Source organism: Mesoplodon bidens (genome assembly GCF_964165515.1).
Source record: "Mesoplodon bidens genome assembly, chromosome: 16".
Classification (NCBI taxonomy): domain Eukaryota; kingdom Metazoa; phylum Chordata; class Mammalia; order Artiodactyla; family Ziphiidae; genus Mesoplodon; species Mesoplodon bidens.
The window spans coordinates 62,743,155-62,757,836 of record NC_138173.1 but is presented as its reverse complement, the minus strand read 5'-3'; the positions used below and the strand labels follow the sequence as shown (position 1 = coordinate 62,757,836).

General features: G+C 45.4%; 2 protein-coding genes across 2 annotated transcripts in view; one reads left to right on the top strand and one right to left on the bottom strand.

The window, feature by feature from the left end:
- The window catches only part of NTAQ1 (N-terminal glutamine amidase 1), a gene marked incomplete at its 3' end in the record, with an annotated part of 167,322 nt that overhangs the window by 65,174 nt on the left and 87,466 nt on the right, over positions 1–14,682 (bottom strand). The window lies entirely within an intron of this gene.
- Positions 5,904–14,682, top strand: part of FBXO32 (F-box protein 32) — a 30,530-nt gene continuing 21,751 nt past the window's right edge. The window contains exons 1-4 of the mRNA XM_081258245.1: positions 5,904–6,539; positions 12,384–12,496; positions 13,355–13,404; positions 14,573–14,665. Coding sequence (XP_081114371.1) covers positions 6,424–6,539; positions 12,384–12,496; positions 13,355–13,404; positions 14,573–14,665 — 372 coding nt within the window. The 5' untranslated portion in view covers positions 5,904–6,423. The remainder of the gene's footprint in view (positions 6,540–12,383; positions 12,497–13,354; positions 13,405–14,572; positions 14,666–14,682) is intronic.

Sequence of the window (14,682 nt, the reverse complement as noted above, 5' to 3'; positions counted from 1 at the left end):
CCTGCTCAAACACAACTAACAGACGTATTTCACACTGTTTCAAGGATGCCCTACCCTAGATGGCCAGGGCACAAGGTCATATGCAAATTGCTGTGGCATTAAACATTCCTCCTTACAGCATTAGCAGGTTGCAAATACACTAGCTCCTCCTTTATCAAATTTACTCTGACTTGAACAGGGTGAGCCAACAGATTTGGTTGATTCCAGTCCCTGCCCAACCCAACAAGCTAAAGTTATTTTTAACTTACAACTACTGCTGTTAAGCATTTTTCACACCAAAAAATACCTTTTTAGAAAGAGAAACTATGAGAAAACAAAATATCATTACATTTCAGTGAGAAGTAGTCAGTCCCTCGGCCAAAGCTACCAACAAAGGTCATTTTGGATTAGAAACGTATTTATCATATTGATTATACTCATCAAGTTTTTCACAGTCCTTTCTACAAACAGTTTCTCTAAACAGCCTTATGAGGTAGCAGCCAGGCTAACATTTTGTCAGCTTTACCTCTGAAAATGTAGTCTTTGGAACAGAATAAAGCCCACTTCCATAGTTCAAGTGTCACAAATAATAACTAATAATATGTAAACTATCATTTCATTGTACAATTTGTTCCAATAGACACATTTTCCCATATCTGGAAATTAGCTAAGTGAGCTGGGCTCCATGCCCTCAAAACTTAAAATTTGGTGGGGAAGACATAAATGGACTTAAGCAAGTTTTGCATAAAGATAAATAATAATAACTACTACTGATGTTAGCACTGTTATAGGTACCCTTATACATATTACTTCAATCTCACAATACCCTCTGAGGTAGGTACTGTCATCATTCCCATTTCACAAATGAGGAAAAAGTAGCACAGAGAGGTTAAGTAACTTGCCCATGGTCACACAGCTATTTAAGTAGGGAACTATGATTTGAACCCAGTCAATCTGGCTCCAGTTGGGGTTGAAGATAGACTTGGGTACCAGCCTGGGTTCCACCACATACTAGCTGAGTTATCCTAGGCAAGCTATTTAACTTTTCTGAGCCTCGGTCTCCTCATCTATAAAATGGGAATAATGATACTTAGCTCACAGGCTTTTGTGAGGAGTGTTAAACAGGATTATGTTTGCAAAGTGCTTGGCACACTATCTTTAGCATGGCTAATATCTGCCATCAAGGTAACAAGCACATTAAAACATCTTTTTCTAGGATTTTGACCACCTTCTCTATTTGTCTCACCAACTGGTAAGGCACCATTGTTGGAGAATTCAGATATGCAGGGCAGGACTGCATATCTGAACTCTCCCACCTCCCTCTTCTGCTGTGTCCTTAGAAATAATGTCAATAGGTAAAGACATGGGACTAACAGCATCCCACAGTAGTTTAACATTTATTGTGTTATTTCTGGTCTATCTGTCATGTACCAAGCACCATGCTAGGCACTGTGATGACTAAACCACTAAGACACAGCCCTGACAACAAGGAGCTCACAGTCCCATAGGGGAGAAGCACATGTAAATAATCAAATACCCAGCATGTGATCTGGTCAATCTGTTGCACAAAGCTGTCCAGGAGTGGCAGAGGCTCGGTATCTGTGCAATGGAACTCACGGCCAAACTATCCTGTGCATTGCTCAAGCCATCAGGCCACGCTTGTCCTCCCCAGTCTGTGCCTTGTGAAATTCTCAGAATATCCTTCTGCCTCTATATCTTGAGTCCAAAGCCATTTGTCTTTGTGGTTCTCAAATGCTCAGCCATGATAAGGATTCCAATTCCAAAGGCTTTGCAAAGTCAAGTCAACATCTAATGTGAAGGTAACTGGTCTAGACATGGCCTAGCACATTTTATCTTGAAGGGCTCAGCATTACCAGGCTTCCTAGTTAGAAACCATGTGTTGGAAGAAGTGTCAAGTTGGATTTTTAATGGTGTGGGAAATCTAAAGCAGTCACTCATACTTCAGTAAAGGCTGAGCTAAGATATGATAGCCACATTTTTTTTTTTGAGGAGGAGAAAGCCAAAGGACTAGAGACAAACACTGAGGCTTCCTGAGATTAGTTCTTACCCAAAAAGACAAGGACCCAAAAATTGTGATTTCCTACGTGTGCTTGAATCTTGAATCTTTCAAATTAAAACTTTCACAAACTTTTATCTACTCAACCCTTTGTAGTAGTCAGCTATTGACACAATAATTCTGTGTAATAAAAGACGACAATAATCTCAGTAGCATTCAATAATAAACATTTATTTCTTGCTAACATAACTGTAGGACAACTGGGGTGTTTGCTCCATGTGTCACATCCTAGGACCAAAGCTTGAGGAGCAGTGGCTACCCCAGGTATGCTCTTGCCAGGGTGCTGGTAGAAGTACAAGAGGACTAGCCCAATCAGACAAGCACACACATCATATCCTCTATATTCTCTGCTCACATCATATCCATTAGCATCCCACTGGCCAAAGCAAGTTACATGGCCAAGGCTAATGTTAAGAATCAGGGAAGTACCAACTTTGGACTATACTACAAAGCTACAGTAATCAAAACAGCATGGTACTGGCAAAAAAACCAGACACATAGATCAATGGAACAGAATAGAGAGCCCAGAAATAAGCCTATGCACCTATGGTCAATTAATGTACAACAAAGGAGGCAAGAATATACAATGGAGAAAAGACAGTCTCTTCAATGATAAGTGGTGCTGGGAAAACTGGATAGCTACATGTAAAAGAATGAGATAAGAACATTTCCTCATGCCATATAGAAAAATGAGCTCAAAATTAAAGATATAAGACCTGAAACCATAAAACTTCTAGAAGAGAACATAGGCAGAACGCTCTTTGACATAAATGGTAACAATATTTTTTGTATCTATCTCCTAAGGCAAAAGAAATAAAAGTAAAAATAAACAAATGGGACCTAATTAAACTTAAAAGCTTTTTCACAGCAAAGGAAACCATCAACAAAATGAAAAGACAACCTACTGAGTGGGAGAAAATATTTGCAAATGATACAATCCACAAGGGGTTAATATCCAAAATATATATATAAACAGTTTATACAACTCAATATCAAAAAATCAAACAACCTGATTAACAAATGGGCAGACCTGAGTAGACATTTTTCCAAAGAAGACATACAGATGGCTAACATGAAAAGATGCTCAACATCACTAACTATTAGAGACATGTAAATCAAAACAACAATAAGATATCACTCACAACTGTCAGAATGGCTATTATCTAAAAGTCTACAAATAGCAAATGTTGGTGAGGTTGTGGATGTACACTGTTAGTGGGAATGTAAACTGGTGCAGCCACTATGTAAAATAGTACGGAGGTTCCTCAAAAAACTAAAAAATACAGTTACCATATGATCCAGCAATCCCACTCCTGGCAATATATCCAAAAAAATGAAAACACTAATTTGAAAAGATATATGCACCCCAATGTTCATAGCAGCACTATTTACGATAGCCAAGATATGGAAGCAACCCAAGTGTCCATCAGCAGACAAATGGATAAAGAAGATGTGACACACACACACACACACACACACACACGCACACACACACACAATAGAATGTTACTCAGCCATAAAAAAGAATAAAATTCTGCCATTTGCAAAAATGTGGATAGGCCTAGAAAGTAGTATACTTACTGAAATAAGTCACAGACAAATATTTTACGTTATCACTTATATGTGTAATCTAAAAAATAAAGATGAATATACAGTATATAGCAAAACAGACTCAGAGAACAAAATAATAGATATTAGTGGGGGGGAGAGGGGCAAGATAGGGGTAGGGGATTAAGAGACAGAAACTACTATATACAAAATAGATATGCAACAAGGATATATTGTACGGCACAGGGAATTACGGCCATCGTTTTATAATAACTTTAAATGGAGTATAACCTATGAAAACACTGAATCATTACACTGAAACTAATATAATATTGTAAGTCAACTATCCTTCAATTTTAAAAAAAGAATCAGGGAGTTACATGTTACTAAGAGGCCATGGGCCATGTGAGTGCACGACGCTACCAAAGAGGAAAGAACTGGTAACAATAATCCCATTTAACACACTTTCTAAACAGTCCTGAAAGGTAGGCATTTATAGGCTCTACTCTTTCTTGACAGCTGAGGAAACTGTGCCTGCAGAATTTGTCCTTCATGCAGGTCAGACAGACAGTATGTTGCTCTAGCAGAAATAGAATTCAAATCTTCTGACTTCTATAGTTTCTACAGAGATGTAGTTTGCTGACATGTAACTAGCATGCATCTTTAATAATCACATCTCTTAATTATGCTCCCTTACAGGTATCAGTTCCCTCCAACAAAGGCCAGACCCAACACTGTCTCATCTGTCAGCATGATCATAGTGACTATCATTTATTTGGGACCTTCTGCAGTGTTTTTACAAGATATTTTTACTATTACTATGCTAATAAATTATTTATGGTGGAAAACCTGAATCAGAAAACTCTGGCTACTTGAAAACAGACTTTATTAAAAACACCTCCTTTCCCCTCCAACATGTACCCTCCTCCCAAGGCACACACAGTTTCTTTGTCTACTCTGAGCCTTAAAGATTGCACAGAGTCGGTGGGGCAATGTTGATGGCTGCAGAGGAAGGGGTGTGGAAGAACCAAGGACTCAAGTGGAAGCTAATACTGAGCATGCAGATTTTACCCTGCTGGGACCACTCTTTGCAATCTAACTGACAAATGGAACAGACTGTAAAGCATCATAACTGGAAGTCATGAAGAACAAGAAGATACCCTGACTGTCAGCAGCTTCCCGTATGTGTTCACCTACACATGGGACAAATAGTTATCTAAGGCCTACTCTAGGCCTTGCAAGGTGCTGGAGCTGGGATACCCCCAAAACAAGACGGTTGATCTCTCCTGAAGATTACAATCTGCAGAGAGTGGCAGCTTGTTACCAAAAAGCAAAACAGGATAATTTCAGATTGTACTGTGGATTGTGAAGAAACTAGCCTTGTGACCCTGAGTAAGTCACTGGTTTAACCCTTCTCAGGGGCCCTCGGTGCCCCCATCTGGAAAACCATAGCTGCCACACTGGGCCCCCCTTCCGCCCCCCACCCCACCCCCTCCGCCGCGGTTTCAAGGATTAGGTCAATAAACTGAGGTCTGTGAGGGCCTCGGACTCCCGGGCATCGCCTCCTCACTGTGGACTTTTACCGAACTTCCTTTAGTCCCCATCAGTCAGGAGGAGGCGCGTTCTGGGCCCCTCTCCCTCAACGCTCACCAAAACTAAACCAAAACTCCTGGCCTATTTCCCCAGGAGAGCCTAATAGCCCAGAGGATGCCGAACAGCAGGAAGGGGAAAGGGGCTTCGCGGTTCTTCGTAATAAAATCCTATTCCCCGGCGCCCTAGACCCGGGCCAGGCGCCAGCGCTGCTCGCTTAGGGTGCCCAGAGTGGGGTGGAGGGCTGTCCCTGCTCTCCACTCCCACCGCGCGGGGACCAGCTGCCGCCCGGCCTCCTTCTCCTTCCTTTGCCACCTCGGAGACAAGCCTGACAGCAGACTCTTTAACAGTTCTGGTGCAGGGTGAGGTGGGGGGCTGTCCCCCCGCCCCACTGCCGCCTCGCGGTGGGTCCCCTCCTTCGCCCAAGAGCGGGTCTAGGCAGCGAGAGAGGCCAAGGAGGCTGCGCCCTCCTACCCGGCTCCGGGCCGCGCTGTGCCGGGCCTCGGCTCCTGCAGGGGTGCTCTGGATCGCGGGGCTCGATTGTGACAGCTCGGGGTTGGGAAGGGCGCCGTCCCTTCTTCCCACCCCCCGCCCCGCAGCGATCCAGACGCCACTCGGGCCTCCCCGTCCCTGCACCTCGCCAGGCCGGGAGCTGCAGGAGGACGGGGCGCAGTTTCCCGAGTGCCCGGCCTCGCTCTCGCGGCTGTAGAAGCTGCGCCCTGGGGGGGGGCGGGGTGGGAGCGCAGAAGGGCCAGAGGCGAAGGGGCAGTGGGAGCCCCAGCCCCGCGGCGCGGGTTCAAGTTTCCACCAGCGAGCGGTTGTGCAACAGCCAAAAGAGCAGGAGCCGAGGGCGCCTCGGAAAACAAGCCGAGCCTATAAACAAAGCCACGTGGCCTCCGGGCTGGGGGGGGCCGGGCTAAGAGCAGGCGCCTCTTCCGGCAACAAAGAGCCGCGGCCAGCGGCCCGGGATAAATACGGCGGCCGGGACAGCGGCGCAGCACTCCAGGGAGCCCCGCGCGCCCGGCGACCCTCCACAGCGCCCCCCGCGAGCGCAGGTACCCCGCTCCGCACCCCCGATCCCGCAGCCCTCCACTCGGGCTCCCTGCAGCCGCTCCCTCACCGGCCCCGGCACCCCGAGCATCCGCCCAGGGCGGCGCGTCCCCAAGGCCGCCGGGCCAGTCCCATCCATCAGTCCGTCGCGTCCATCCGTCGCGTCCGTTGGCAGTGCCATGCCATTCCTGGGGCAGGACTGGCGGTCCCCCGGGCAGAGCTGGGTGAAGACGGCCGATGGCTGGAAGCGCTTCCTGGATGAGAAGAGCGGCAGCTTCGTGAGCGACCTCAGCAGGTGAGGGGATCGCCACTTATTTCAGCTGCGCAGAACTGACCCGGTTGGTCTCCGGGCGCGGGTCGGGTGACTGGGACGCAGGCCGGGCTGGAACAGGGTGAGGAGGGCGCCCCTGACCAGAAGGATGGAAGTGAATTGCCCGGGTTTCTGCAGAGGTCGCCAGAGCACGGGATCCGGGGTATTTGGTTTCTCTTATGGTTCGAGGTCAGCGTCTCCAAGTGGGCACGACTCTTTACAGAACCCCGTGTCCCTCTGAGAACCTGACGACAAACGCGGATCTAGTCCCCAAACGCTAAAACTTAAACACACAACTTCAGGGGTCCCCTGCCTTAAAGGACACCGGTGTCGCGCGGTTTGCGGGTCGGGGCGCCAGCGAGTGGGCTGCACAGCTTTCACCCTGGGGTGGCGGGGCTCCGAGCACAAGCCTGGAGACGGGATTGCACACGGGTCCCGTCCGCAGCACCTCCAGGCTCTTCCCACGCACACGCGACCACAGAGTGGGCAGAGAGGATGAGTAACCAGGAAGGGACGGCCAGATGGTCCCTGGGGCACCAGCGCTTGCGGGCGGACTTGCGGAGCCATGGTAAGGACTCAGAGACGGAGCTGCGGAGGAGGGAAGGGAGGCGGGGTATAGATCCCACAAGCCTTCTACTTGTGGGAGGACAGCGTCTTTGCACCTGTTTCCTCGGTGGCCCTTTCGGTCAGTTTTCTTTGTATAGTGAGTGCGCCCCCATTTCAAGTGATGCCTACCACCTGCAGAAAGCCCACCTGGCTTGGGTGAGCCTCTGGACTCAAGTTCCACCTGAGCTCTGTCCATCTGGTGCAAAATCCGAGGTCCACCGTGCCTGATGCTCCGCTTCGTTAATAACACAGGGAAGCAGCGACGAATGAGTTAGGTGGTCTGGAGTCCCTCAGTCATGATCTCCACAGATGGCTTCCGGATCGCTGCCATTTGTCCCAGGGGGGATCAGTGCAGACCGCTTACCCTTGGGTGCCTTTATCCCGGGCCTTTGCTGAAAACCACTGCTCCACACCCCCAGCCCTTAAATTGACTTCAGTGGAGAGTTCTGTACCTGGGCCAGCTTCCCACTCAGATTTACCAGTGGTTGTTTGGCTGAGCCCCTGGCACTCAATTTCACGAAAACTATCAAGGAAAAATCGTTATTGCCACGTCCTGACCTCCAGAGCCCCACACCTGTTTGTGATTTGTAAAGCATCACCTTTTGTCTTCCAATGGGAAAAAAATGTTTAATCTTGTGGGTCTGCCAGGAGAGACAAGAGCACATTGACCTTTATGTTAAAGACACTTGGAAGAAGTCCCTGGGGAGTTCGGGGAGCACTATAAAGAAATCTTATTTTTGGAAAACCAGATAATTTACCGGAAAATAAACAGACCAGCTGCTGTCACTAGACTCTTTTAAGGGACTCTAGTTACCAATTAGGCCTAAATTATTCTCCCTAGACTAAAAGCTTCTTTTTATTTTAGTAGAGTAGGAACTTCCTTCCTTCCTTCCTCCTCATTCCTAAGAAATGAGGATCTAATATTTTAGTGCTTTATTTTTGTGTAACAGTTTGGATTCTTTCTAGGGAGGTGCAGTCATGATCTGCTGAGCTGTGTCACAGAGGCCCACCCAGATACAAGTGTAGGATGCTCCTCAGTGGGAAACAGGCCATTGGGTTCAACAGGAGAGGTTCAAAGTGCAGAGCCTCTGGTTCGCATAAACATTCACACTGCATCTGCTCCAGGAGATAGCGGGTATCACTCCTGTTTCCAAGTAAATAGTGGTGCCTCTCCCTCCACAGTAGGGGAGACCTGGAGAAGGTTTTACCTTACCGCAAAAGTTTAACCCAGGCTGGAGTCAGGTAGCTTCCCACCCCTCTCTCCTTCTTCAACCTCCTTTCTTGCCTCCATTTTCATACCAGCATCATCACAAAGGGTGATCGATCTAGTGACCACCTGTGGCTCTTTGATGAGTCATTTAGGAATCATTTGGTAGCTCCTAGCAAAGCAGCTGGCTGTTTGTTTGCAGAGTGTTTTTTTCCCCAGCAATTGTAAACAATCCCTTCCCTACTTAGCATGAGAAGTCTGCCAACTTCTTAAAAGCAGTTGGCCTTCTGAGACCTGGGTTTGTAGTCTCGAATATCCCCACTGTTTTCAGTCTTGGTGATGTTTCGCTGTGATGTCAGGTTTGGGCTGAGTGCCTGCCTACTCAGGTGAAGTTGAATGCCTCCCCTGTTAGAAGCAAACAAGGCAGACCCTTTTGAAAGGGAGGGGGGGGGGGGTTGTAAAACAGAGGCCTGCAGGGGTCTCCTGCACTTACTCTGATTCCACCTACCATTCTGTGAGCTGCCTGACCAGGAGAGAGGGATGAGGGTACACTTGGTGTATTGCAGCCTGGGGACAGTGTTTTTGTGCTGACCACAGTTTGTCTGCCTAGCGCACCTTCTCTGGACTCTGCTGGCCATTCTCTCTGTGGTCCAGGGCCCTGTCCACCTCCAGCAGCAGAATGTTACAAAACCCCATCACAGCTCAGTGCCCTGAACTGAGATCATGGGAGGATTTCAGATGAGCTTCAAGCAGGGCCCCTTGTGAAAAAGTTGAAGCTACGTAAGATGGAAGAGGAATGCCAAGTGTTACATTTGAGGAAAGAGTTCGGCATGAATTGGAGCGATCCAAGCATGCTTCAAGGAAGTGATGGTTGAGCCACCTCGTGGGCAGTCTTCCTCACCAACAACCCCCAACGGCGCCCCAGCCCACCTCCAGGATGAGTAATCTAAGCTCCCTGAGCCTGGGCCACTCTTCTGCAAGCCTGCAGTTGAAAACTCCAATGTTGCTTTCCAGTACAGCTAAGGCTGAACCAGGAAGCAGGAAGTTTACTTCAGTGCCCTGGATGAGTTAGTGAATAAGCAAATAAAAATAATAGTTAAGATTTTATGAGTGCTTACTGTGTGCAAGGCACTGTTCTAAGAGCTACATACACTAGGCTGTTTGTTTTGCCAGAACAATCTGGTTACTAGCCATGTGAGCTTGACAAATTAGGTATGTATTGGAGCAAATTAGCATAGAAACTCATTGGCCTTAATCTACAACTAAGCCCTTTGGGGTAGGCCACAGCTTTCTTAAATGGCCTGTTATAACAAATGAAATGAGAAATAGGGCCTTTTTTTTTTTTTTCCTTCCCTCCCTTTATCTCTGCTGCCAGATGGGCTTATTTTGAAACCTTTCACTTTTTCTAAAGTTGTCTTTAGGTATCTTCGTACGTGTGTGATGGCAGTACAGGGCTGGACAAGGTCTTTTTTCTTATTCTAGGTTTATGCCTATAAAAATCAAGATTAGGAAGAACTGACTATAATATAGCAACTTTCTGGTTATTACTGAATTTAATGAAGAAAGCAGCCTCTTTAAATGGTTTTGCTTATTTGAAAAAAAAAAATGTTGTGGTTCCTAAATGGTGGTGGCTTTTCTTGTTCAAAATTTCAGTTGTAATTTTCCATTGGCTTTGCATTTCCTTGAAATGGACATAATTGAACTCTCAAAATAGCCTCTAACTGAAATATATTATTGCTTAAAAGAAAACATATAAGCAGGCAACACAAACAAACCCCATATCCCTTCCTTCCAGGCCCTACCTCTGAAGTCCAAAACCTATTGTCTAAGTGAAAAGTGCAGGGTTTCTCTTTGGTTAAAGCTTCTCTACATTCTCCAGTGGGAGAGCATCATCAATTATGTCAAATTCTTCTTAAACTAGCTTTGGAAATGAGTCACTTGGGCTTAAAGCAGGTTATTGTTGTTTCTGTGAGGAAAGCAAGTGCTCAAATTCCTTTGAGGAATGTTTTCAATTAGAAAAGAATAAGATGAAATATAAATATTTAACATTGCTAAGGAATGGTCACAATCTATGGCCCAGGCTCCGAAAATGTTCTGCTAAACCTTAAATGTGTGATTGAGAATCAGGCAGCTTCATTTTATGGTTCTCTCTATGTGGAACTCAGGCTGTAGGCTTTTGTTCATGGTGCATGTGCGAGTTTCCTTTAAAAATAAGGCTCCGTGTGGTATTTTTCCACAAAATGGCCTAACTTTGTTTTCTAAAGCTGTTCTCAGCTTTGGTACATCATGGACCAATCAAGTGACTTTCCATCTTTCTCCCTTCTCCTCAGCATTGATTGAAATTTCTTAACTCAGCTCTAAGGGCTCAGAGTTCTGCTGTCCCTTTCTCCTGCCCCTCTTTTCCTGCTGACCTTGGTGCAAGTCAACGAACTGACTGGTCGGTGGTTTTGTGCCTCTACAGCTGTGCAAGCAGACAGACACACACTCACGTGTGACACAAAGCTGGGCCCAAAACATTCACCCTGGGCTCACGTAAGAAAGTGCCTCTAAGACGGCGCATTTCTGCAGTAATCGCTCTGAAACCTAAAAATATCCTGTTTCCCTCAATGAAAAGGAGAAGGCTAATGATATTAAGAAACTCAGTAAATGGTATTAAGCATGGCCTTCTGAGGGAAGATTAACAAATGACTGATTATCTATCAAGCCTATCCCTATGGGTCCAGAAACACTGAGTATATTGTTGGTAATGTCACGTGTAAGCATGTTAGTAAGATACTTATTGTACTTATTGAAGTGCTACTGGAGAGACCATTGTAGCAACAGGATACTGGAAATTGTTTCAACCCCTCTTTTCTCTTTTACATAATATCCACACAATGGAGAAGTGCAGGTGTACCTCATCTTATCCAACAGATGTAGGTCCAAAAAAGATATAAATTAAATCATATTTTAAATTCAGCAGAAGAACTCAGAAAATTAAAGGCCTCTAATATATGGCTGATGTAAGGGGAAACAAACCCTAATTGATGTTTTACTGGTTGGCATGATAAATCCTGCCTGGCGCATGCATACCCCACGGGGGTTGGGGGGGATCAGGGAACGTATCTTCTCACTGTACCTCAGTATTTCTCCTGCATTCCTTCTGTGGAAGCTCTTCAGAGATTTACTCTGAAATCCCATTGCATAATAGAATAGAACTCAGTCAGCCCCACAAATGACAGCTCAGCTCAGCTTACTGAAGGAAATATGCCCCTGACCCAAGTTGAACCTACACATCTTTAGTGACCTGTGAATTGGCCAGTTCTGTCTTTTCAGCTCTTATAAATGTATGAGTTGTAAATACAGCTTGTTTCATTTAGGACTCAAGGTCTTCACCTCACAGCATGATGCCTAGTGTTAGTCAAGGAATTATATAAAACCTAAACAACTAGTACTATACACTAAACATCTCCTAGAAATGCAGTCTGTAAGTCAGATTTCTGTAAATGTTTTAAAGACACAAGGGGAGCATGCTAGTTAAAAGCAGCTTGGGTACACTTTAAATAGGTGAATTGTATGGTATGTGAATTATATCTCCGTAAAGCGGTTTTTTTAAAAAGCAGCTTGGGGTGGATATTTTTGCAAAATGAAAGTATTGTGTATTATAGTGATACCAGTAACCATTCCTCTCCCTCCCTCCCTCCCCATCCATTCATCATTTTTGCTTAAAGTAATGTTGTTGTACCCTGCATGGCTCCTAAAGAGTGCAGGGCTGTGTGTCAAATACAATGGCAGACACTGTTGGGAATTCAAAAGAAGCAGAAGCCCCCGTCCCTGCCTTCCACAGAGATGTGACACTATTTCATCCCCGAAGAGGGAAGACTGGGCCCGTACAGACTTCTTTTGAGTGATTATTTTATTGTTTTGTTTGAGGAGCATGTATGTTTGTGTTTTATAACGCAGTGAGCTATTTATAGAAACAGCTCATGTTAAAGTATAGCTGTTACAGCTCATCCCCTCTTGTCTGTTATTCCTAGTTACTGCAGCAAGGAAGTATACAATAAGGAGAATCTTTTCAACAGCCTGAACTATGATGTTGCAGCCAAGAAGAGAAAGAAGGACATGCTGAATAGCAAAACCAAAACTCAATGTAAGCCGTTTGTTGTGAACTTGAGAAGAAAGCTGTTCGAAGATCATTATGATTGGGTTTTGGCAGGGGAACAAATCACACCTCATATGTTTGGCATCCGCTTTCATGTTGACTGTGTCATTCACAGAGGTTACCCGGATCTTTGCACTCAGAAACCTGGCTGTGCATTTTATGAGTGAGATTAATGTATTCTTTACAGTCGTGTTTATAAGTCAGTTGCTAGTTGGGGTGTTTTTTCCCTGCTTGTCACTTATATTTGACATAGTTAATTTAGTTATTATTCAGTGGTGTGGTCAGCTGAACCGGTTCCAGTGTGTGCTCTCGTTTAGAACTGTGTTTGGAGGCTTTGAACATAGATTTGTTTCTCCCTCTTCCCTTGTATAAATACTAGTAATGTTTCTAGATGCTGGATGTAAGTATGAACAGAGAGTATAAAAGTTCTATTAATAAGCAGGAATTACAGATCTTTAGTTTATTCCATCTGTACTGCATGGTTTCTTCATATTATCTGTTTTATTTCTACTTTTCACGGCCTTGTTTAACTTGTAAGCTTGGCATTTAACACAAACTCGCACTTGGGTATTAGATTTTTTTCTTTAGTTTGGAGCTCTGGTATACTCGATCTGAGTATCAAAGACTTGAAGTGCTTCTGACAAAGTAAATTACAACTCCAGTATTCATACACTGCAGAAGTTAGGCTTTTGCCTCCCCTTAGATTGTCAGTAGAGTCTTTGTACTTTTTTGTCAAAACTTTTTTACACTTTGGATTAAATGAAAATGAAACAAGTTTAAAATCTTGGGCATGTTATAAATTTTAAAGCTGTGGGGTTTGGGGTTGTTTTTATTTTGTCTTTGTAGATTTCCACCAAGAAAAATGGATCTATGTTCACAAAGGAAGTACTAAAGAGGTGAGCACCCATCTGTTTATTAAGGAGTATGCTTAGCTTTATGCCTCCCCTGACAGGGTAGGGGCGAGACTGGGAAACTACTTCACATCATGACTGTCTTCTTGGATGTGGGTGGTGGAGGCCTGCAGCCCACTACCTAGCCAGCCATCAGAGTTTGGGGCTACAGAGAGAGATGCAAAAGTCACTGGGTGGGCTCCCCAATCATTCAGTGAGATGATGTATGTAGAAATGCTTTATAAAGATAAATATTCCCATCTCAAACACACTATTATAAAGCTCTAGCCTTTCCCTCAGGACAGTGCCTCCCTTTTGTTCTAAGATCTCTTTTAGACTTCAACTCAATTCATTTTAGCCCTGGAAGGGTTAATCACTAAATACAGGAGAAGTTTTCGTGCCCACCCAGTGTGAGGCTGCACGAGCTAGACGCAGAAGAGAAAAAGACACAGTAATATCTAAATTGCATGGCACTTTGTAAAACCCTTTTATGTACATTTTCCCGCTGCACAGGCATTTGCTCAGATAACTAGGATACAGGCAGTATGACAGATTGATAGAATTTCTATTGCTGTCAGGGACCTTGGAGAACATCTAGTTCGCTCTGTGACTTGAGGCCCTGAGAGGGCCAGGGATACACCCGAGACCACCCAGGTACTAGAAGCAGAGCTGGGACTGTGAGTCAGGGCTCTCTACACCCAGTGCCTTGTGTGTTCACAGAGAAAAGACCACAACTTCTTTGGCTTCTTCATGAAGCCTTAAAAATGCTTCTGATGATCACAGAGAGAAAAGCACCAGAGATGTGGCAGACAGAGTTGACACACATGGGGCTAATTCTTCCCCCAGGAGTATGTTACAGTGACCAACACACATCACATACCCAGCTCCCAACCCTTCCTTGACAGGCAAGTACAAGTGCGTGCAGAGAACAAGGGCCCAAATGGTACACGTCACGACTTTAGTCACTGACTAAAGCAGCTGCCGGCTGTACTACCCATCTTTGTGGCTCATGGTGGGGCAGGGCACCAGGGGCCCAGGGCCCCAGAAAGGGCGGATCATGGCACAGGAAAGCAGCAGATGGCCATAGGTTACCTAACATAGCCACCAAGCTTGTCAGCAGAGTCCAGGCAGATTTTTCTGGAAAATGACCTCTGCACCCCGTTTTCACATTCAGCGCCATGGATATTGCACTCTGGGGGAAGCCTTCAACAGGCTGGACTTCTCGACTGCCATTCTGGATTCCAGAAGATTTAACTACGTCGTACGGGTAAGTCTCTGTAGATT